The 20,857-nt window shown below is 43.9% G+C and overlaps 2 protein-coding genes across 7 annotated transcripts; both read right to left on the bottom strand.

Annotated features, from left to right (window-relative positions):
- Positions 1-1,197: 1,197 nt before the first annotated feature.
- On the bottom strand, positions 1,198-11,524 carry LOC142884065 (kinesin-like protein KIF23). Of its 5 annotated transcripts, none has more exons than XM_076019503.1 (23): positions 11,412-11,524; positions 10,725-10,791; positions 10,348-10,482; positions 9,939-10,038; positions 9,607-9,743; positions 9,378-9,490; positions 9,110-9,280; positions 8,235-8,347; positions 7,356-7,477; positions 7,150-7,252; positions 6,958-7,037; positions 6,763-6,882; positions 6,456-6,615; positions 6,047-6,205; positions 5,719-5,885; positions 5,460-5,633; positions 4,980-5,192; positions 4,456-4,749; positions 2,259-2,492; positions 1,984-2,072; positions 1,682-1,742; positions 1,545-1,585; positions 1,198-1,433 (listed from the first exon to the last, which is right to left on the bottom strand). In XM_076019503.1, the coding sequence occupies exons 1-23, from the start codon at positions 11,423-11,425 to the stop codon at positions 1,418-1,420; spliced, it is 2,883 nt and encodes a 960-aa protein (XP_075875618.1). In that variant the 5' UTR covers positions 11,426-11,524; the 3' UTR covers positions 1,198-1,417. The 5 variants fall into 5 exon arrangements, with proteins under 5 accessions (XP_075875618.1, XP_075875627.1, XP_075875636.1 ...); XM_076019512.1 differs by having other exon boundaries at positions 4,462-4,749; XM_076019521.1 differs by lacking the exon at positions 2,259-2,492 and having other exon boundaries at positions 4,462-4,749; positions 11,412-11,523.
- A 278-nt stretch (positions 11,525-11,802) lies between these two features.
- Positions 11,803-18,272, bottom strand: paqr5b (progestin and adipoQ receptor family member Vb). Of its 2 annotated transcripts, none has more exons than XM_076019482.1 (8): positions 18,129-18,272; positions 17,757-17,884; positions 15,617-15,822; positions 14,922-15,048; positions 14,478-14,522; positions 13,777-13,873; positions 13,087-13,231; positions 11,803-12,701 (listed from the first exon to the last, which is right to left on the bottom strand). In XM_076019482.1, exons 1-8 carry the CDS (start codon positions 18,180-18,182, stop codon positions 12,409-12,411), a joined length of 1,095 nt encoding a protein of 364 aa, XP_075875597.1. In that variant the 5' UTR covers positions 18,183-18,272; the 3' UTR covers positions 11,803-12,408. The 2 variants fall into 2 exon arrangements, with proteins under 2 accessions (XP_075875597.1, XP_075875606.1); XM_076019491.1 differs by having other exon boundaries at positions 17,757-17,978; positions 18,129-18,253.
- Positions 18,273-20,857: the final 2,585 nt, after the last annotated feature.

Raw genomic sequence — 20,857 nt, 5'->3', positions numbered from 1 at the left:
CTCTTTTTTTACATTCACGAATAGCGCGAAGCTGATTGTGCTCAGGCTGTCTCGTCAGCGCCATCGGTCAACTGGAGGCATTTTGCACCTTTTTGTTTACTTGTACAGTACATGTGGACATTATCCACAATGGGGAGAGAAAAGGTTTCAAATCCGACTGTACAACTTTCGTAGTTGACTAAAGAGTAGCTGGTGCAATGCTCAAGTCGATAGCAAAGTCAACAAGTGGGCATGATAAAACTGTGACTGTGTCCAAGCAGCCTTTAACAGGCGCTGCCGTTAAAGAACCCATTTAGTGAAGCGGGGCTGTCTCGTTGTTGACTCTAACACTAATGGCCAGCTAGTTAAACAGCCGATGGATAAACGGTCAATACTTTTTGAAAGCAAACACTAAGCGTTTGCGACAGACTGTCGGCTCTTTCCACAATCTCACTTCCGATGAACTTCCAACTGGTTGCTCATTCCATATAGTGTGTTTATCAGCGAGTTGCCACCTGCTTCTTGTCAGAAAATACATTCTGAATTGCTAAAAATGTCATTAAGGTGTGTATCCATTCATTTACCATTTTTTTCCCCCTCATGTGGCTTCGCATCGACTGTGATGTCTCGTTTGCCAAAATCGCTGTCCAATTAAAGCTCCTCTCCCAATTGTAGATCCTCCGAAGGGTTTTTATTCCCCCTGCTGTTCAAATGATCAACCATCAAAAACTGTTTTCTGCTACCCTCAGTTGAATTAACACACACACAATAGAAAAACACACCAGTTTCTCCCGCTTTCACACTCCTGAGATGGCACCAAATAGGAACTTGAATCTCCTTTTCCGTGTTTATGGAATGAGAAATCATTAAAAATAACTCAAGATTTTGTGTTCAAATAAATTTAATGCCACTAAAAAGAGCAGTGCGGTTTACATGTCTGGAGCTGTTTAAATCAACAGGCAGAGGGGGGGGGGGAGAGAGAGTAATGACCCATATTTACAGTTTTACAGGAATGTTCATATTAATAGTTAAACAAACTGCAAACTTTACTGTGCACTGAAATGAATCTCACGATCAGCTACTGCTGGAAACCTGCTCCTTAAAATAAACAAGTAATGACACTATATTGTATTAAATTAAAAAAGCATTTTCTAACGCTCTAAAGCTCAAAAATACAAATCTTTGGGGAACCGGACAGTAAGAAGAATAATACAAACATATGTTGGGCTCTTTAATATGTCCATGTCTTTAAGAGGAAATGACTCCAGCATACGGATACAAAAAAAAGAAAAGAAAAAAGGCTACACTAATCAAACATCAGTGGGGATAATTCCACCAAAATACTTTTTTAGTTGACACTGATTTTCAAAAAGTTGCATAGCTCGACAGTCCCTTTGCTGTCCGCTTCGTCCGGACAAATCCTTCTGTGTGCGGCAACCTAAGGCTTTCTGCGTCTGGTGGAGGGAGCAAAATGCAAACGTTTAGAAGGCATGCAAAGGGATTTGATTAATAATCATGCAGTAATTGCTAGCACAAGCATCACACATTTTTTTTTAGTTGCTTACTTTTGATATGCATAGCTTGTACTTGTGCCTGCCACTGGAGGCTGAAAGGGGGGAAACATGATTTGTGGATTATTTTCACAGTTTACAGAGAGTTGCGTACATTTCCTCCTGGTTTTCCAGTTTGAATAAAGCCTTACTCTGTTTTCCACGTTGTCCATTTGACCTGGTGCTTCTGAAGAGCCCGACCGCCTCTTTCGGCTTTAAACAGGAACAGAGTGCAGTCAATTCAATGGTCAGGTTTTTTTGTCGTCCATTGTGGAAATACTTTTAACTTGTAATTTCAACAATGTTAATTCCACACGACGAGACGTTAAAAGATAATATACTAAAAGTAGCTTTTACACAAAATGTATCAATAAAATGCTGGTTTCACTCTACATATTTCTATGCACACACACACAGCTAATGTTGACCTTTTGTATTAGAACAGATGCCCTACCTTGGTGCTGCTGGGTTCTCTTGTTTTAGGGTCTCAATATCTGTGAACTGTACAGCCTGCCCTCCACTTCTGGTCTTAAAAACATCACCCTGAAGAAATTTCAAAAGACACACAAACAGTAGGATTAAAAAGGACACGTTGGCAAACAGCAGGAAGTTGGCCCACCGTGCCAAAAACTCTTCAACAAGCCGCTGCTGGGAGAGGTCAATTAATAAAATTCATGCAACTTAACAGATAATCAGAAGCCTGAGTAGAAGCAATTATGTTGTTTTTACCTTGATCAGTTTGGTCTCGATCTCCCCATCAGAGGCAAGCTCTTGGTGTCTAAGCACGTACTTGTGGCATTTAGACAGAGCCTTCTCATTGGGGGTCGACACTTTGATTGCATTTGGTATGATTGGCTGCAAGACCGTGTCTAGGTCCAAATTAGAGGATGGTTTGTGGTCTACCCACTTCTCCCCACCGGCAGAGTGGGAGCGCCTGTGCATAGGATGAACCGGAGGAGCCATCTGGTGATCCCATCATGAGAAAGACAAACCAGGAAGTGATTATCAAGTGATGACAGTAGGATTTTTTTTGGGGGGGAGGAGTGGGGGAGACAGTGGTACTGAGGGTTTAATAGTAAAGGTATATTATTAGAGAGAAGTGACTTGTGTTTAAAATAAATGTAGTGCTGAAAGTCCAAAACGGTCATAACATGTCTAAATATTTTTGGTTGATTTCATTGATAAATGCATTTGGTACTCCTCAGGCTCCAATAGTCCTGGAAATATGGACTTCCAGAAATACAAATATTTTGAAGAAGAAACAAAATGACAGAAGCGCAGGAAAAAAAACAACAAAACAGCACACGATAAACACTCAAAGTAGAAGTGCATGCATAAGAAGCCAAGCATGGATTTTAGAAAACAAAGTGAACAGATTGCTTGCTTATAAATCAATAAATAATCGCACGTGGTATCAATATCATTTACTATTTTGTTTTTAATGTAGTGGGGCAGCTCAATGAGAAAAATGTCAGCCACAATCTTGAGTGGTGAGATTAAAGCCTGATCGCCAGACTGAAGTACCCTTTCATTTAATGTTGACCTTCATTAATCATTGAAAGACCCAACAAAAAAAAAAAATGTTGGCAGTGGATATAAAGTGTGGAACCAGTTAATTGTAGCCAAATCCCAGATGTTCTACAGACTAAATGTTCACACATGTGTACATCTTGTAAGAAGCCAATGATTTGCGCGTGTCTGGTGCCAGATTTTCATTTTGTGGTTTTGGCCTCCGTGTGCACATCTGGTCTGCACGTAAGAGGATGCAGTACATGTGAACACTGCAGTAGTCAATACCAGCTGTTGTTTTTTTTTTTTTATAGCTTTTATAGTTTTTATAGCTTTATAGATTATGACTTCTTCAAAGAAAAGCTGGGAAAAACAAAGGTGATATTTAAGGTGACTAAACTAAATAGTGGCACAGGACATATTTCTGTCAAGCGTGGCAGCTGTGTTTGTGTTTGTATGTCATCTTGGTGTAAATATTTCTGACGGTGCTATTAGAAACGCCCAGGAATAACCCTAATAAATGTTACTAACTCAAACGCTGCTTTTATCTTAGTTGTAGTTGTTGTCGTCACTGGTTTTTGTCCACTAGGTGGTGATAAGTGCTCGCTCTCTGGTGAAGTGCACAGAGGTCAGATCTTAAGAAAGGTAGAAGCTGTGTTTCCATTAGAGTTTTTTGCTAAATAAAAGCGATATTTCTATAATTTGGACAAAAGTGCGATTTGCAGGCGTTTCCACTGAATGCTGTGAAGCGCGTCAACCGTAATTCTGGTCAAATCTTGTCCTGCGAGATTTACGTTACGTGCTTTTGTCTGCTGTCAAGACTTTTCTTTTTTTCCCCTATGATTACTTGTAAAAAAAAATGTTCCGTCTCCTCCTCCGTCCAAACATAACATGGCAAAAAAAGTGTTTCCATGAAACTTTTGTACAAACCTCTGTATCGATAACCACCTCATGAGAGTGTAAAAACCTTTGAGCGATATTTGAGAGTTTTTTCCGAAGTTTCCATACCAATTTTTTATTGCAATATTTAAGTTTTAGCACAATTTTAGGGGTAATGGAAACGCATAAAACACCACTATATCCAATTGTGGCACCAACATTATGATGACCAACTGTTGATTCCTTTTTCGTTTTTTGTGTTAGCTTTCACGCCTTCTGAAATCTACAACATCTGTTCCAAGAAAAAGAAAAATCTAGAAAAAAAGAGAAGCAGACAACAAACTACCAACATGACAACTGTTCTAATCATTGGAGATGCATATTAGGACCAACTACAAGCACGCAACAAGCTGCAATCTAGACAGGCAAAGCAAAGGCTTGAAGTCGTCAAGAGTCTCTACACGATGCGTTTCTATCCAAGGAGAAACTGGGTGCAGCTCAAACACACAAAAAAAGCTAACATCTACCAACAACTTACACTGACCCTTTTGCCTGCTTCTAGGTCTAGCCCATAGACTGCGGGAGTCGTGGAGGGGGCATAGCGCTGGCCTCTCCTGCGACCCACACTGTTGGTGCCGGGAGTTTGACTCGCGTGCTGGGGAGTGGCGGGATGCCAGAGCTGGCTGTCCGAGTCTCCCGTGACCCCCCTCTGCTCCCAGTGGGAGATGGAGGAGGCAACGGAAGGATAGGGGGAGGAGTAGGTGCTGGGCTCGGGGTCCGGCACTGCCCTAACATAGGCAAGATTTTGGTGGGAGGGGGTGCGGCTCGAGTCCTGAAAGTGACAGGAGGAGTGGGGCCAAGCATTGTGGAGGTTAGGAGGTGGTGGTGGGGGGGCCCCAGGCGGACACAAGATACACAGAAGGCTGCGGTGTACAATTAGCACCGAGGGAATGTTTAGGATGACCACGATTACAATTAGCCTCATGCACGATTTCCATGTTTAGTAAGATTTCAGGGGGGGAAGGAGGAGCTTGCGGCAACCGCTGGCGGAACTGCACTCACGCAATGTGGCGACGGCGATCGCCTCTGAGGGAAGTTGCGATCTTTCTCCCGCAGCGGCCTCTCGGGCTTCTCTGGAGCACCGGCGCTGCCACTGCCACTGCCGCTGCCGCTGCCACTGCTCTCCGTCACGATGGCCTTCAGCTGCTTCAGCTTTTCGTCCTTCACCCACAGCTTGTTCTGCATCTCCAGCTGCTTGGCATTCACCCGCCTCTCCTGATTCAAAAACAGCAGGGAACGGATTAAAGAAGCTTAAAAGGCTGATAGACATGGAGCCAAGCTAGAAGAAGCCAAGAGTAAAACATAATAAATATATTTTATCAGCCTCTTTCTTGCATTTCACCAACATGTGTCAACAATCAACGTTTGCAGTAAATTTACTGCAGTGAAATTCAATATCTTTCAATTCAATGTTGTACAATTCTTCTATGGCGTATTTAGCAAAATGAAGCAGGCAATCAGACCAGGATTAGGTCGACTTACACACTCCTTCTCCCACTTGTGTTTGGTGTCCGACACCATGCCCTGCATGCGCTGCTCCATGCGCCTCCTCTCCGACAGCTCCCTCTGCAGCTGCTGCTGCCGCGTCTCCAGCTCCTGCTGAAGGGATCGTTTGTCCTGCTCGTACATGTTTGTCGTCTTCTGCAGGATGTCGACCTGGCGAGCGAGACGAAAAAATGTTGGTACCCAAAAAAAAGCACCGAAAATGGAGAGGGGCGGGGGGAGTGAAGCGAAACTGCACCTTGTATTCTAACGTTTTGGATTTTTTCTCCAGTCGCTCCAGCTCCGACCTCTGGTTGGAGATGACTTTGTCTTTCTCGCTCAGCTTGTTCCGCTGGTCATAGAGGAAGCTCTCCTTTGCATTGATCTGACCGTCCAGCTGCTGAAGCATCGACTTCAGAGTGTTGGCTGAGAATTAAAACAAACGTTTTGACCTTTTAGTCTCACATTTGGTTCCCCTTCTCCGTTATGTTAATTGTTAACCATCATACATCGCACACACACTATGTATAAATAAGCACCGACGCTTGATTAAATGCCAGCTAAGCTCTGTAGTCAGTGTCCTGTACCGGTTCGGTTGACCTGCTCCGTGATCGTCTGGCGAACGCGATGCCGCTGCTCCAACACCTCAATCAGACGGGGCAACGTCTGGTCGTCAGCTGGGTCCAGCAGCTCACAGGGACGGAGAGGTGGGAGGCTTTCTACGAGTTGACCAAGAACAGGGTCATCTATGTTGTGAAGAAGAAGAAAAAAAAAGGGGGTGGAAAAGCTGTTGCAAAAATGATGATTAATTAACGAAACATTGGGAGCTCCAAAACCGACCACTAGCCAATTGAATTACAAGTTAAACATATTGTCCTATATTATATTTATATGTGCAAAAAAATAAAAAAATAAAAATAGCAGAATTAAAATGTAGGAAAACAATGACTGAGTTGAAAATTCTGCATCTGTGCAGCAGCTGTGAGGATTTCGTACCGGCACAACTGGGACCTCCGCGCTCCTCCAGTCGACGCGTCAGCTCCTCCTTGAAGGCCTGGTTCCTGTGTCGGCGTCCCGGAGTGAGGCCACAGATTGGCCGGTCGACCGGCCGCGCCACCTCCACCTCCTGGGTCATCTCTGCAAAGCGCATCACCAGCTGCAGCAAAGTCACAGTATGAGCAGAAATGCACCTCCATGTTAAAGATTATTTATCTCTGCCAACATGGATAAAAAAAAAAAAGAAGAAGTAAAGAGTTTGTTTTAATTATTGGCCAGGAAAAAGCTGCCTCGTACTGAGTCTCACCATAGTTTCATCATAGTCTTCAGCCTTCGGGTTGACGCACACAATCATTCTGACTTTTCCCTCTCCGTCAAAGTAGTTTTTGAACAAATGTGTGACTTTGGAGTCCCTGTATGGCACCATCTGGAGGATGAACGCACCATTATAGACGGACAGAAAACAAAGTGGCCTAACCCGAAAAACCAGCTGATCGCAAACCTTATTAGTTCCACACATCTGGTTTTCACGCAGTACTTCAATGCACGTGCGCAGTGTCATCAGGGACTGGTTAATGTTTCCTAAAAGAAAAACATTAAATAAATATTTTCAATTTGAGGGTAATAATGAGATGCATAAATCCCTCTGGTTGAGCTGAATGAAAGACGGTGCAGCAGTAAGAAATGAACCGACCTGCTTCCCGCAGACGGCTACCCTCTGCTCGCGTTCTGTTGGTGCGCTCGCTGCCAGCCAGGTCCACCAGACACAGCTGACTCACATTCACCTGGCTTTTGTCCTGCAATTTCAAAAAAAAAAAACAGGCGCACGCGTTACACGTCACCGTACGAAACTGCATGTTTCAGACGTTTGAAGTGCAGAAATGCGGCGCAGAAGGACACCTGCAGGATGTGATCGCCGTCGGCGTCCAGAGGCGCCTGCGCCAGTTTCACTGTGAACACACTGTGGGAGCGGCTGGACTCACGGTTGAGTTGAGTGTTGGCTATCCTCCTTTTCTTCTGTCCTGATGATGAAAGACAGCAATGAAAGGCCAACAGAAGTTTAGGATTAAAAATATTTTGCAGAGAATATTTTTTATATATTTATAATTGCGGAAGCGCATTGTTACCACCCTAAAAAAGAAAAGAAAAAACAGGACCCAGTATCATGTTATTACGTGATAATTATCACATAATAATGCGAAACAATCCCGCTATTTTGTGATCATTATCACGTTATAACGTGATACGGAGGGGACATTCAAAAACGCTTTTAAAGCTGAATGTAGCTTGAAGACCAAAAACGGTGATCAGTCATCGGCAAATGTCGTGTGGACATCTCTAGTCATGCCCACTTCCACCACTCCAAAAACAAAACAAAACGATAAATACACGTTTTATGGATACTGTCCATGTTGAGCTATTTCCTCTCCATAGGCGTTCATTATAGAGAAACAGCTTAACCCAACTTAATGTCTGAAAACAGCGATTGGCTATCACCAAATTTCATGTGGGCAATACAAGAATTTAAAATTCATGCTAGGCATGGCCACAGACGTCCGCGTGAAATTCGGTGGTAGTTGATCACCGTTTTCAGACATTAAGCCATGTTAAGCCTTTTCTCTTAATTAGCGCCCATGGAGAGGAAAAAAAGGCTAGATTTTTTTTCTAGGGTGGCAGCAATGCGCTTCCGTATATAAAAACATAGTTATAAATAATATTTTTCCTCTCCGCATGTCAATGCTAAAGATTCCACCGCTTTACGCATATCGTCACATTTACCCTTCCAAAAGACTTCGAAGGCCTCCTCTGTGGACTTGACTTCGACTTCTGTGCAGCCGGCCACATACATATTGTGATTTTGATCTTCACGGAGGATCTTGGACTGCGGTGGTCTGAAAGGAGGGAGAACAATAAGTTACCGGCCACGGCAACGGGAGAACGATTCTTTACTAAAAAGCTCAAATGAACTTCTTATTAGTGCTGACGACGACCCGGGGAGCCAAACACATCCAGGGGTGAACGCATGCACACGGGGGTTTGCACACAAGCTGGAGCCATTCAGGGTTGTTACGCATCGCCCGCAGCAGGTAGCCACGACACAAAGACGATAGCCACCAACAAGAGACAGAGCTACCATGCTACGCCTTTGCTATGCTATGCTATGTACAGAGCTGGGAATTAGTGGGATGGGATACGCCAGTGATGACCTAAACAACACATCGGCTACAGCTATGGAGCCACAGCAGCAGCAGCAGCACGTAAAGAACCTGTCACTGGCCAACGTACATGAACTCATTGTTCCGTACAGGTGTACCTCCAGCAAGCCACCTGACAAAAACAGAAGGTTTCACACACAACAAAACCTTGCACATTATGTCTGGCTACTACACAGCAAACATACATTGCATTCCAGCACGTGGTATAGAATCAGCGTGGTTGTTCAGTTCAGTTGCGTGTGGTCGCAAATCAACAGAAAAACCATTCACAGTGCACATTAGTCGGGTGTGACTGAGCAGCTGCATGTGATGACGAAGCAACTTCACCCTGATCATCGGCAGACAAACTGCGGATTCAAACACCAGCTATAAGAACGGAACACGAGTGCGACTGTGCTTTGTTCAGGCGCAGCACTACTGCGGAATCTCAGCTCTTACTTTGGCCTGATTGGGTCGAACGGGGCGTCTTCCAGGAGATCGTAGATGTAGTTGTTGTACACCTCGATGTAGGAGACAAAGACGCTGTAGCAACAGTCTTCGTCCACGTTCTCAGATTTGCACGCCTCCGCCGTGCTGATCATGTCGGCAAATTCTGGGTCGGCCTTCTGTCTGCAGGACGCAAAGACGACAATCAAGATATTAATAATAAATAGCAGAGAGAAAAGGCATGACAGTAAATACATTTAGCCTCATGCATAAAATCTACCTTGAGGATGGCGTTTTGGGCACCGAGGGCTGACTGTCTCTCTTCTGTCTCTCCAGCAGAGCGTCCACCTGATTCTGGATCTCCAGCCCATTTTTGTCATCTGGTTTAAACACCTGAAAGCGTTTCAACCACCAACAATTAACTACGTGGGCAAAAACACAGTTGAAATAACTGTTGCTTTGGTGCGAGAACTCAACATGAATGAAGGAATTACAAATGGAAGTCTTACATATCTTTTGGCCTGGAAAGGTCCGATGCTGTTGAAGAGCATGTCTAGAGAGCGGGGGAGGAGCCCGCCTTCCCCCGGGGATCCCGTCATGGTGAAGGTTTTACCACTTCCAGTGACGCCGTAAGTAAACAACAGGCCTGGAAACACACAGCATCACAATGACGAATGCTTTGCGGAGGGAAACGTATTCTATGCTATTCCGACACAAAACATAATCAACGATGGATAAAATGCATTCATGATTTCCATTATCGTTAATGTTGGACATGAAACCTGAAGGCAGTCGTTTATAGAGAAACATCATTCAGAGAGGTCGCCGTCACTGCACTTACCATTCTTACAGTGGATGAGGTCTTCAACCAGTGGTCTAGCAACTTCCTCAAACAGCTCCATTTGTGTGGTATTAATACCAAACACTTTTTTAAAGGAGTACTGCGTCTACAAGAGAATAGAACAAATGAATGGCATTTTGGCATCATTTCAATAGACAATTAAAAAAAATACATAATTCAGATTTTTTTTTTTTAAGCGCTTAGCGTAGTCTTAAGAACATTGCAAGAGGCAAACTCGCAAGCAGAAGAAAAAAAAAATGCTATAGTAAAAAAAAAAGAAAAGAAAAAAGAAAGAAAACATGTGCTGTAATCAGTCCATTTTCGGTCGACTCCATTTATTATGAATAATGCAGCGTGCATTTTTTTTTTTTTCTTCCATTCAACCACATCCTTGGACAAATACAGAAACACTTGCCTCTTTGTATTCCCCATGCCGGTTGGCCTTGAGACCATCAGGAGGATGGAGCTGAATGGTGGAGCTGCTGATCATCTCAACACAACACTCCTCATCTTCTGCTCCAGGTGGACGTATACGGCAGTACACCTGGATGTCGTACCAACAAATATATACATTTTGCACACGAGCTAAGAGCAAGAATACAGGGGTTACACTTAAAATAGGAATAATTCAACAAAGACATTATCGCTATGGCATTTGTGCCTCAAAAGCCTTCATGTTTGATAGAATATTGGCCCTGGTATAGTTTTCTGTATAGCCACCTTTTCAGTTTTATCTAATACTGTTTAACTGGAACAATAAAGTAAGCAAGTAAAGCAATGACTCACTCCAACTGGATCTTTCTCTGTGTTGGATGCCTTTCTGGGGCCAGGCCGCCGAGGTGTCTTCCCTTTGCTGTAGGTATATGAACAAAGCACGATTCTTATTATTATGAGCCTGAAAGTGAACTGTGCTGCATCGAGAGGTTAAACTCCCCACCATGACCGAAACCAAACGAGGGAAATACAGTCATGGATTGCATTTAGTGTTTGGTTTATTAAATACAACGTTTATTAGCGGAAAAATAACATAGCATCTTCAGTTCGCAGGGACCTGCCCCCCCCCCCCCCCCCCCCCCCCCCGAAACATGAACATGAACACCTGAGCATTTGTTGCGGAAACGATAGTCGGTCGGGGTTTTCCTCGGAGGTTGCTTGACTATCGATATCACACACATAAGACCTCACAAACGAGTCACTGGTGTAACTTGTTGAAACAGCATGATAGCAACAGTATTGAAAAGAGACGTGCTGTTGTGTTGACGTCTGGCAGACGGCTAGCTGTAGCTTTCCAGACAGCTAGCATCAACACCGCGAACGGCGACGAGCCAACGGTCAGTCGAAAGCTGGTCCCGTCTGCTGACGTTGTTTTGTATTAGTTCCTGCTGACTTTACGAATTACCACCCAGCACGAAACTAAAGATATTAAGCGCATTTTATATTATTGAATGTCAAAAAAAAAATCAGCACTCTTACCCTGGCCTCTGCATCGTTGGTGTATACTGCTTCTCTCTGCGGACAAGAGCGCCACTCTTGTCTCGATTTGAAAAATTCCGCTATATGACGCTTTTCCGGTTATCTGATCGACTAACCAATCACAGGGCAGATGTGTTCAAAGCCGGAAAACCCGCCTCCAACAGGTAGCGTTCAGTCATTCGCCAAAAGAATCGGCTTTGACTTTCATTTTAGGTTCGTGCAAACATTGCATAGGGTTTAATTTAAATGGAATTTGTTGACTATTATTTGATTACAATTAAGTTAACATTCTTTACCCAATACATCGTAGCAGTTGCTCCAAGCCTGCGATGAGGATTTAAATACCAAAAGTCGTTGTTGTTTTTTTTATTTAAATATGTTTTTATTTTACAAATTAATAAATAATAATAATATACATAAATATTCTGTCATGTCAATAAACAAATTTGAAAACATTTATCCAGGTATTTTATAGACATTTGACATTCAGACTTACTAAACTTTGCACTGGTTCATTGCTGGTTTTTCGTTTCCGGTAACATTAAGTCATGTTTCCATCACAAACAAACAAGATACAACTCGTTAAAAGCATACATTGTTCAAAAGTGGCAATTATCATTTCAACTTTTTGTGGTTTAATTCCCAGTCATTGGGACGTCTCTTCATACACCACACGTGAGGATGTCAGAGTGATGGTAGTGTAGTAATACAGATTTTTTTTTTTTTAAATAAAAAATAAAAAATAAAACCTCCCTAATAATAATGTAGCTGTTCTGCTACATTTACAGCCTTGTAATGAAAAACGTTTCCTTGGAAACATTATTTGACAGATTACATATGGTAACGACACATTTTCATAATTCCCACTGCAACCTGGGCTCTTATTGTTTTGTTTTGTTTTGTTTGTTTTGTTTTTCTTAGTGTATTTACACATTTAAATAATTAAATAACTGGGAGTTGAGTGCAGTTTGACTCATATGTTTCAGTTCGTCAAAGCTCAGAGTGTCCTTGGGTGTAATTTCAGGGACTTCTTTGGTTTGGCAAATGTTGACTTTAAGCGTTTTTTCTCCGGGGCTTGTGGAGCTGAGAGGAGAGGAAGGCTGTACAGGATGATGATCAGAATGCTGACCACCAGACAGAGTAGCACCGCGCACACAGAGCTGCCAAAGGTGATGGGAATGGAGTGTTGAAGGAGCCAGTGGCGCCGTGCGACCATGTCCTGTTCAATGGCCTTGATCTGGAAGTGCGTGGCCACGACACCGCACACGTGGAAGAGTTGATGGCTGTGACCTGCAGGGGGAGCAGGCGAGACATGGTTGAGTAAGTGGAGGCAATTTAAACCCACATGGCTGAGCATTATGTCATGCTGCCAAGTCAATTATGCAAGATTCCAGATGATAATTATACATTAGCGTTGCGAGACAATGATTAACACAAATGAGAATACAGCGACTGTGTCAATAAGACAACAGTGATGGTTTGCAGGGGTCAAAGAACTGAGATTAGACTTTTAAGAAAGAATTTCTCCAGAAGGGTTTATCAAGGAATTCATCTGAATCTGATCTGGTGCGGACCTGTTCCTTGTTTTTATAAAAACAGAGGTGAGGAGCACAGAAGGTCGCCTCAATGAGAGAAATCAATGCACTGCTGAACATGCTTTTGAGCTTTTGAGCACCTATGTAGTCGAAGCTGCCGGGCGCCAGGCGTTCAGGTAGATGCGTAGCAAACAGGAAGCCTGTGAGGAAGGCCAGGCCGATGTGATAGTAGTGCAAGACGTTGGTGTCGTTGTCTGTACAGCCTTCCCTGGCACACAGAAAAACCTGCAGAGGCGTATAACATATTAAAAAGAATCATTCATCAAAAGCACTGTTTTGTACTTTAAAATTGGGGGGGGAAAAAGGCCCATCGTAAAGTCAAATGTAGAGCAGCAGCTGCTTAACCTGCAACATGTTTTGATGTCGAAAGAGAAATGATTTGTTTTTATTCATTTTAATTTTAATTTTAATTTGAGGGATTCTTTCTTGCCTCAGAAACCTTTCCGTTTATATTATAATGTAAATTTGATTTAAAAAAATAAATAAAATAAATTTAATTTTCATTTTGGTAAATACAGGTTGTTGCTTCCTGTTTCAGTTTTCCACCTGACATAAAAATCATTTTTAATATGTGATTTGACTTGTTCAAATCTTTATTGTGACTAATTTGCATTACTTTAACCTGGTTCTGTTTTTAATATTTTCTGTATCATCGCGTGCTATTAAACTGGGTCTGATACCATAAAACCTGCTGCTAGACACACACTATTGTTCTACTCCATAATTGTGAACAGTCTCTGTAGAGGGCAGACGCACGCAGGCAGCCGTACCCTGTAGAACAGTGGAATGTTGTCAAACAGGTAGGAATGGGCAAAGGCAACCCCGCGCAGGCGTTTGCTGAACTTTGGACTCTGGTATTCCGGTAATCTAGGAGACAAAATGAGACAGGAATCATTTTTAGGGAAAACAAACATTGTATGCGCAAAAAAATATTCCTGCTGGATGTGTCATGTTAAAATGATAAAAGCAAATGGAAACTCCATCCAAGGTATCCCAGATAAATAATACAACACAGGGCTGGTTTACTTTACTAATTGACTCTAAGCATTTATTGGTCACACCTTACTGTACAGAACAGCTTTCGTTCAAATGAAATTCAACAGTTTCCTTGGAGGTAAATATTTAAATAATTCTGGATATTGTCAACACTTCCTAGAATTATTCAAACTTGTATAATAACCTCAGGCTTCAGTTCAGAATACTGGGAGCTGCTCGCAGAACATGTTTTGCCACTTGTTGCGCCACCTCTGCCAAACCGTTCGGATGAAACTGCAACGGGTAAATCAGCCCAGAGAGTCGCCGCCCTGTAGTCAGGGTGAGGATACGCCCATCGTACGCAACAGAGAGTTGCTTTTAGAAGGCGAAATTGTCATTCGCTTTCAAATACTACCACATGAAAGGCCTGTTATAGAATAAATGATGTCAATCAAAGTAGCCTGAAGAGCATGTTTAAGCCCTGCCGTGTCCTCACCTTTTCACTGAGTCCCAGTCGTACTGCAGGTATGGTATTCCAAGCCTTGGCAGACGACGGAGAGAGGAATGGAAGAACAGTTATTAGCTCTAAGCCGGCATCAGCTGGATACACAACAATACAAAACAATACTGAAAATCTGTGCCAACAAAAGCACGACATAACAACAGAAACATAAAATCAATTGTTGAGTGAAGCGCCAAGATCTGTTGAGTTTCCTGTTGTGAATTGTAATGGAGTGTGCTCACATTATTTTTTATCATGCTCCTTTGTTTGGTGCTCACGAGAAAATGTCGGAATTGGAAGCCGGCGTTTCATCACAAACAATGTGCACTTCTTGATGTGCGCTGGTCTAGATTACCATTCACACACACACACACACACACACACACACACACACACACACACACACACACACGCACACGTATATATTCTCAACCACACCTGGAGTAGCAGGACATGGCGGTGCAGACGACGGTGTTAAGCAGAGCGATGGGCAGGTACCACTGATGGAAGAGGCCGTTGACCCACTTGTCAGGAAAGACGTACGCTGAGTAGCTGATGGCCGACCCTGCACACAAACAAGACAAGTTCTGCACTCTAAAATCTGAACACTTCCTGTTTAGTTAAGGGCTGGAGAAAAACTGTGTTTGAATGCAGTAACTCAGATTAGAAAAAAGACAGTCGTGAACCAGGCGTGCGCACTAGTTGGTTTGTGAGATTTCGAATCGATCCGATACCAAATAAATATAAAACCAATACGACACCAATACTTTTTAATTGAGGTGAATGTATAATCAAACTGCTAAATCTAAATAAATTTTCATGACTTTTAGATCTATTTGTGGTTTTTACATTCCCTAAACCTAGGACAGAATTTGGGCAATTTCTTCCGCTTGGAATTATTGTCACAATCATTTCACAAGACAGGCATTCAAAATGGATGAGATGGGGTAAAGCGCACAAAAAAAGTAATAGTCGTTTAAACATAGCAATCAATATATACAAATGAATCATCTACATACAAATCTAAAGTATCAGTTTCATTATTCTAATATCTACCAATACTTACACCAACATTGCTATCATTATGATAGATATTTGGATGGATACTCCCACCACAAGTGCTCAGTGCTCACCCAGGGCGTAGAAGCTGACGGCGCCGTAGTCAAAGAAGAAGCAGATGTGTCGTGCCCGCGGCGACATGCTGCTGAAGGTGTGAGCGCAGGCGGATGCCAGCGGGTACATGCAGGAGGACAGCAGCAGGATGAGCAGAGGCCAGCTGAAGGCGTCCTGCCAGGCCCTCTGAACGAGCATCACCGTCGCCAGCTTCCACAGGAAGTACCTGCCAGCAGCAGCAGCAGCAGAAGCAGCACAGAACGTCAGGGTTGGTGAGTTTTTGCATTGAGATTTTTCATATAGCCTTGCGTTGACAAAGAAAGCATCGGAGGGAAAAAGTATTTTAGGTCTGGCCACAAGCCGGTTAATTTAAAGCTATAGCTTTAATTGTGTAATTATTTCAATCGTTGTGTAACTATTTCAATTACTTTATCATAGTACTGTAGCTAATTACATTTGATTACATTTTGATTACTTTTCTAAATGTTGAATAAATGTTCTCAGTGTTAAACTTTCAGCAGCACGCAAAACAAAGAGAGACAATTCAACTGGCAAGTGACTGGTAGGGGGCGCTGCAATTCTGAACATGGCAGGAGACTAGATCAGAAACAGAATAGGATCAAACTTTCATCTGTGGAGGGAAATTTAAAAAAAAAAAAAAAAAGGTGGACTGGAAAAGCCAGGGCACAAGAAACAGAAATATAATGTGTTTTGTCAGATGTAGTTAAAATTGTAACCATGAATATTTCCCAAACTGCAATTTAATTGCACTTTTTTTTTTTTTAAAGAATTATCTTTATTTTGTAATTAGATTACACAGCAAAGTTTCATGTAACTCGTTACTCTCCAACAGCGGGTTTGGTGATCTAACGATGCAACCAGGCCGACGGCCGACGCTTTTACCTCGACGCTCATTAACGCTCTTCTGCACCGCTGGGCCGCTAATATCAACTAATTGCGACAAATCACACACGCGAATGAGGGACACATCTGCTCATTAGCGGTGCAGCTTTACAGCAACCACGACACAAACACCTGTGTGCCATCAGCCCGACTTCAGCGGCTCACACAAGCACTCGCACGCGCACACACACACACGCAGGCGCTCACACTCCCTCGCCCATGCAGCCAAAGCAACGGGAATCTCAGCAGGGAGGAAGTGCGGTGGCCCTTGTGGCAGCCGAACTCCGAACAGAGACACACAACCAACCTGCGACCCATTCGACACACACGGACACCAACCTGAAACCAACATCTGCATCGGCAACAGGTTTAGAAACTGGTGCTGGCTCTTATTTGGCTGTGGTTGCTGAGTTTCCAATGAGTGTCATGCCAACATAAATCACAGCCAAGTCCACAACATCAGATCTCAGGCTGCAGCCACTTTGGAAAACATCACATTCTTACTCTTGCTACCTACACATACCTTTTCCCCCATGCACCTTAAGTATATGTATTTTTTTCCCTGTCAAGATAACTACGTTTTGCCTCACAGTAGCCACATGAATCAGGCTGAGAGAGCTGAAGGTCGAGATTCCACGATGACACACACGGGTCTGCGGGCTGTCAGACTTGGAAACAAACTTTGTGAAATTCTTCTCATATTTCTGAGTCAACCTGCAAAAACAGTGAGCGGAAATGCTAGGCAAGGCACGACAGCCTCCCTGAACTGTCTCAGATTCCTTGAAGAGCCCAGCGGCTGCAGTTGTTGATGTCGAGGAACAGAATTCAGTGTCTTTTTCCATTAAAGACTTCATAATATTACGACTTTTAGTTCAGTATTATTATTTTTGTTTCACCCTGGGCTCAAGGTGGGCATTCGCAAAACTTTTTTTTGGCCTTCTGACATGCTTAGCCCTTTTACAGCCTCCCACTAAACTTACAGGTTTTAGCTTCCAGAAAAAACTGTTGTTTTTTTTTTTTACGTCTGACCACCTGTGTTGACAGTAACCTGGGAGCAGGATCAGTGCCTTTTGTGATTAAAAAACAAAACTCAGTAGGCAAAAGAAACAAAAGATGAACTTTTGTCATTTCTGGAAGTTCACTGACACATTACAGTGGTATTTTACTACTGGAAAGCATTTTTGGGCAACACACACAACAACAAGAACCACACAGACAGACAGACAGACAGACAGAACAAAAAAAACCCAGCAATACCAGGTGGGCAGGAAGTGGGTCCAGATGTTGAGGGTCTCATTGGTGAGCTGGAAGAGGCTGAGGATGCAGTCGGTGGCTGAGCTGCGAGGGTGTCGGTACCCGGAGATGATGCTGTCCTCGTGGAAGACCTGCAGGAGGAGAAGAAGAAGAACTCTGTGTGTCGGTTTAAAGCAGCGGCCTCGGCGCTGTGGGCTTCACCAGGATTGTTGTTTCATCCCGGCGCTGGTCACAAACACAGTTCATTATTTCAAAGGTTTCTCCCCCTATAACAACCTCCCTCTTTGACCCTCTTGCTGCTCGCGGCAGCTGAAGCAGTTGGTGTCGCTGACACACTCGGAAGCTGAAAGCTGAAGGTGTTGAGCGTGAACTTACTCTGGGCACCTGGTTGACGGTAAAGACTCTCGGTAACCTGATGAGGCTGAGCATGATTGCTGCAGGCCGCCGTCCGATCCCAGGCCGGTTGTGTCGGCGTGCGTTTGTGTGTGTGTGCGTGTGTGTGCGTGTGTGTGTGTGTGTCTGTGCTACGCCTTTTACACGGGCTGCGTTGCCATGCTGCCGTCGAGGCTCCTCCCTCAGCCCCTACCCTCTCGTAGTCACCTGAGCCACGCCCCCGTACCCCCGCCTCCTCCTCCAGGGAGCGCGCACACAGGTGTGTTGTTTTGGGTGTGTGTTTGCTCAGGCAAAGGCACCGGGCTGGGCCAGAATGCGACTCCAAATCTTCACAGTTGTAATCCCCCCCCCCCCACACACACACACTCCTTCGGGGCGACAAAGCATGCAAAATCTCCTGACGGACGAGAGCAGATGACGGACGAGCTGGACGGACAGGTTTCAGTGCAAGAAAAAGACAAAGGAGGCCGTGGTTGGTTTGTTCTCCACCCAGGGGATGACAAACCTCCTCCAGCGTCAGACCGTGACTTTTGAATTTGCTTCGAAATCAAAGGTCACTTTTTAAACTCTCCCAGTTTAAAAGTGACCTGTGACCGGCTGTTTTCCGGCCAGAGCTCCATGCCTCCGTTATCAGAAACGACCCGCGGCCATCCAGGAATTGTGGCAGCTCAGATGATAAAGCATGCCAAGGTTAACAATTAGCTCATCAAGCAAATGTATATATATATTTTTTTTCTTTAATTGTCACCTGCAGCATTACTTCGAGTGTGAGGCTCAAAACATCTTTGTTTTTTTTGCTCAGCGGCCCGAGACCCAGGGGTCACGCTCGCCTGACTTTGAACGCCACGCTCAAGTTAACGACAAACCCAAATTATTCTGCTTTTGAAATTCAAGACAAGGAGCCGAAGCTCCTGCCTGCGTCTGCTTCCACCACGTTAGAGGTGGTATTCTGGACCTTTTCTAAAGCCACGGCTGAAAGCAGTGGCAAAATGTGCCCTTTCTGACATCATAAAGGGGTGTTATCCAGTAACTACCTGCTTGAACACAGACTTTCAGAAAAGTGGAGCAGCCAAAAGATGTGCAGGATGGACTTTTCGTTTACTGATCAGCTGCATCAAATCTGGATCCGAGAAGTGTCTCCTTCAAATTCAGCCTGGACCTCCTGGATATGAAGGCTGCGCCGGAATGGATCCTTCATGGCTCAGCATATCCCAGAACCCCATGCAGGCCGGCTTTCACTCAGGAGGCGGCCGAGGTGACAGTGGGTGGGACAACCATCAGTCAGCGAGACTCGAGTTGAGGTTTTGACAACAGGTCTTCTGACGTCTGTCTCGGCAAGTGAAGGGATGTTCCGGGCAGCAGAGCCGGCGCTCTGTTTTATTGTGTTTAACCTTTAACTCGTTATTTGTTTTATTACAAAGGGTTTTGTTTTAGTAGGCGTCCGAACTTTACTCCACTGCCCGCTTCAAAGTTAATCTCATCCTCACTAGATCCTCGACTGGGTGTGTTTGGCTGGAGGTGTGTGGGTTGGAGAGAAGGCGTTTCTGTGTGGAGTCTGCAGTACACCTGGCCGGCTTCCTCTCACGGTCCAAGGACACGCACATAGGCTGGAGACGGGTGGCACAAGTCTCAATTAAAGGATACACATTGATTTTCTATCAAGGAGCAGTATGGCCACTATTAACTCTGCACTCAGGATCACAGCAGGAATCCTGAAGTGTATCCCAGCTGGGATCAGTCGCTGGTTCATCATAGAGCCATGGAGCAACAAACAACCATCAACACTCACACTGACCCCTGCAGGTGATTTAGAGAAGCCGGTTATCCTCATGGAATCTACACAGAACCTGGAGAGAACCCAGGCAGACACCGAGCAGAATTGAGCCCGCAACCCCCGTGTTGCCAGGAGACAGTGGCAACCACTGTGAAAGTAAATGAACAATAAAAAAAAAGAGGGAGGGGGGGGATAGCACAACAGAACAAACATAAAGAAAAAGAGCAAAACAGCAGTCACGCGGTCGAGGTAAATGTGGAAAATAATTGAAATAATTTTATCATTCCTCTTGAAATTTGCCACTTTCCTTTCGGGAGGGTAAACCTGAAGGAGCAGGCAATGACAAGACTTGACCACTGGAGGGCATCGTGGTAAAACATAGCCGGAGAAAAAGAGGGTGGGGGGCGAGGGGGGAACCCAAACCCTCCCGCCAGCTGTTTGGTCTGACTTGAGGTGAATAAAAGGTGAATTTTTCTTTTCTTGGTAGCAAAAGCATTCATCTAAACAGTATTCAGACGAATAAAAAACGGAATGTGTTGCCGTTTCATGGTATGACTCGGAAATCACACTGATCAAGTGGCTTGTATAATAAGAAAAAAAACAAAACAAAACATGTTTTTGTCTAGCAGAACACTAAGACTTGAAACAAAAAAACAAAACAAAACAAAAAAACTATAAAGGCACATTTTTGTGTTGCGTTACCACGGTATCACCGAGACCAGGCTCGTGTGTGCTACCTGACCTGACCACAAGGTGTCAGTGTTTTTCAAAAAAGGAGCGCCAAGCTTGGGCGTGAACACATGCAGCTTGTGATGAAGATGTCTTCGTTGAAAGACTCACGCAGACATTTTGCTATTTTCTTTAATATCCTTAATTGAAAGTCGGCATATTCAAACTTTAACTTCAACTTGTAACATTCTTAACAATCTTTTACAAT

The sequence above is a fragment of the Nelusetta ayraudi genome, unplaced genomic scaffold (assembly GCF_046127955.1).
Source record: "Nelusetta ayraudi isolate G7.1 ecotype Tasmania unplaced genomic scaffold, CSIRO-AGI_Nayr_v1 ptg000002l, whole genome shotgun sequence".
Classification (NCBI taxonomy): Eukaryota; Metazoa; Chordata; class Actinopteri; order Tetraodontiformes; family Monacanthidae; genus Nelusetta; species Nelusetta ayraudi.
Note: the sequence above shows the minus strand (reverse complement) of the source record. Positions and strands in the feature narration are given on the sequence as shown.

Excerpts from the sequence above, each read along its gene's own strand:
- paqr5b (XM_076019482.1), bottom strand. The coding sequence starts at position 18,182 with ATGCTCAGCCTCATCAGGTTACCGAGAGTCTTTACCGTCAACCAGGTG. Across the intron at positions 15,823-17,756 it reads ACCCACTTCCTGCCCACCTG|GTACTTCCTGTGGAAGCTGG; the intron begins GTATTGCTGGGT and ends TGCTGCTGGCAG. Across the intron at positions 15,049-15,616 it reads CGTCAGCTTCTACGCCCTGG|GGTCGGCCATCAGCTACTCA; the intron begins GTGAGCACTGAG and ends GTTTGTGTGCAG.
- LOC142884065 (XM_076019503.1), bottom strand. Across the intron at positions 8,348-9,109 it reads TTCGACCCAATCAGGCCAAA|ACCACCGCAGTCCAAGATCC; the intron begins GTAAGAGCTGAG and ends CCCTCCTTTCAG. Across the intron at positions 7,478-8,234 it reads CTTCGAAGTCTTTTGGAAGG|GACAGAAGAAAAGGAGGATA; the intron begins GTAAATGTGACG and ends TTTCATCATCAG.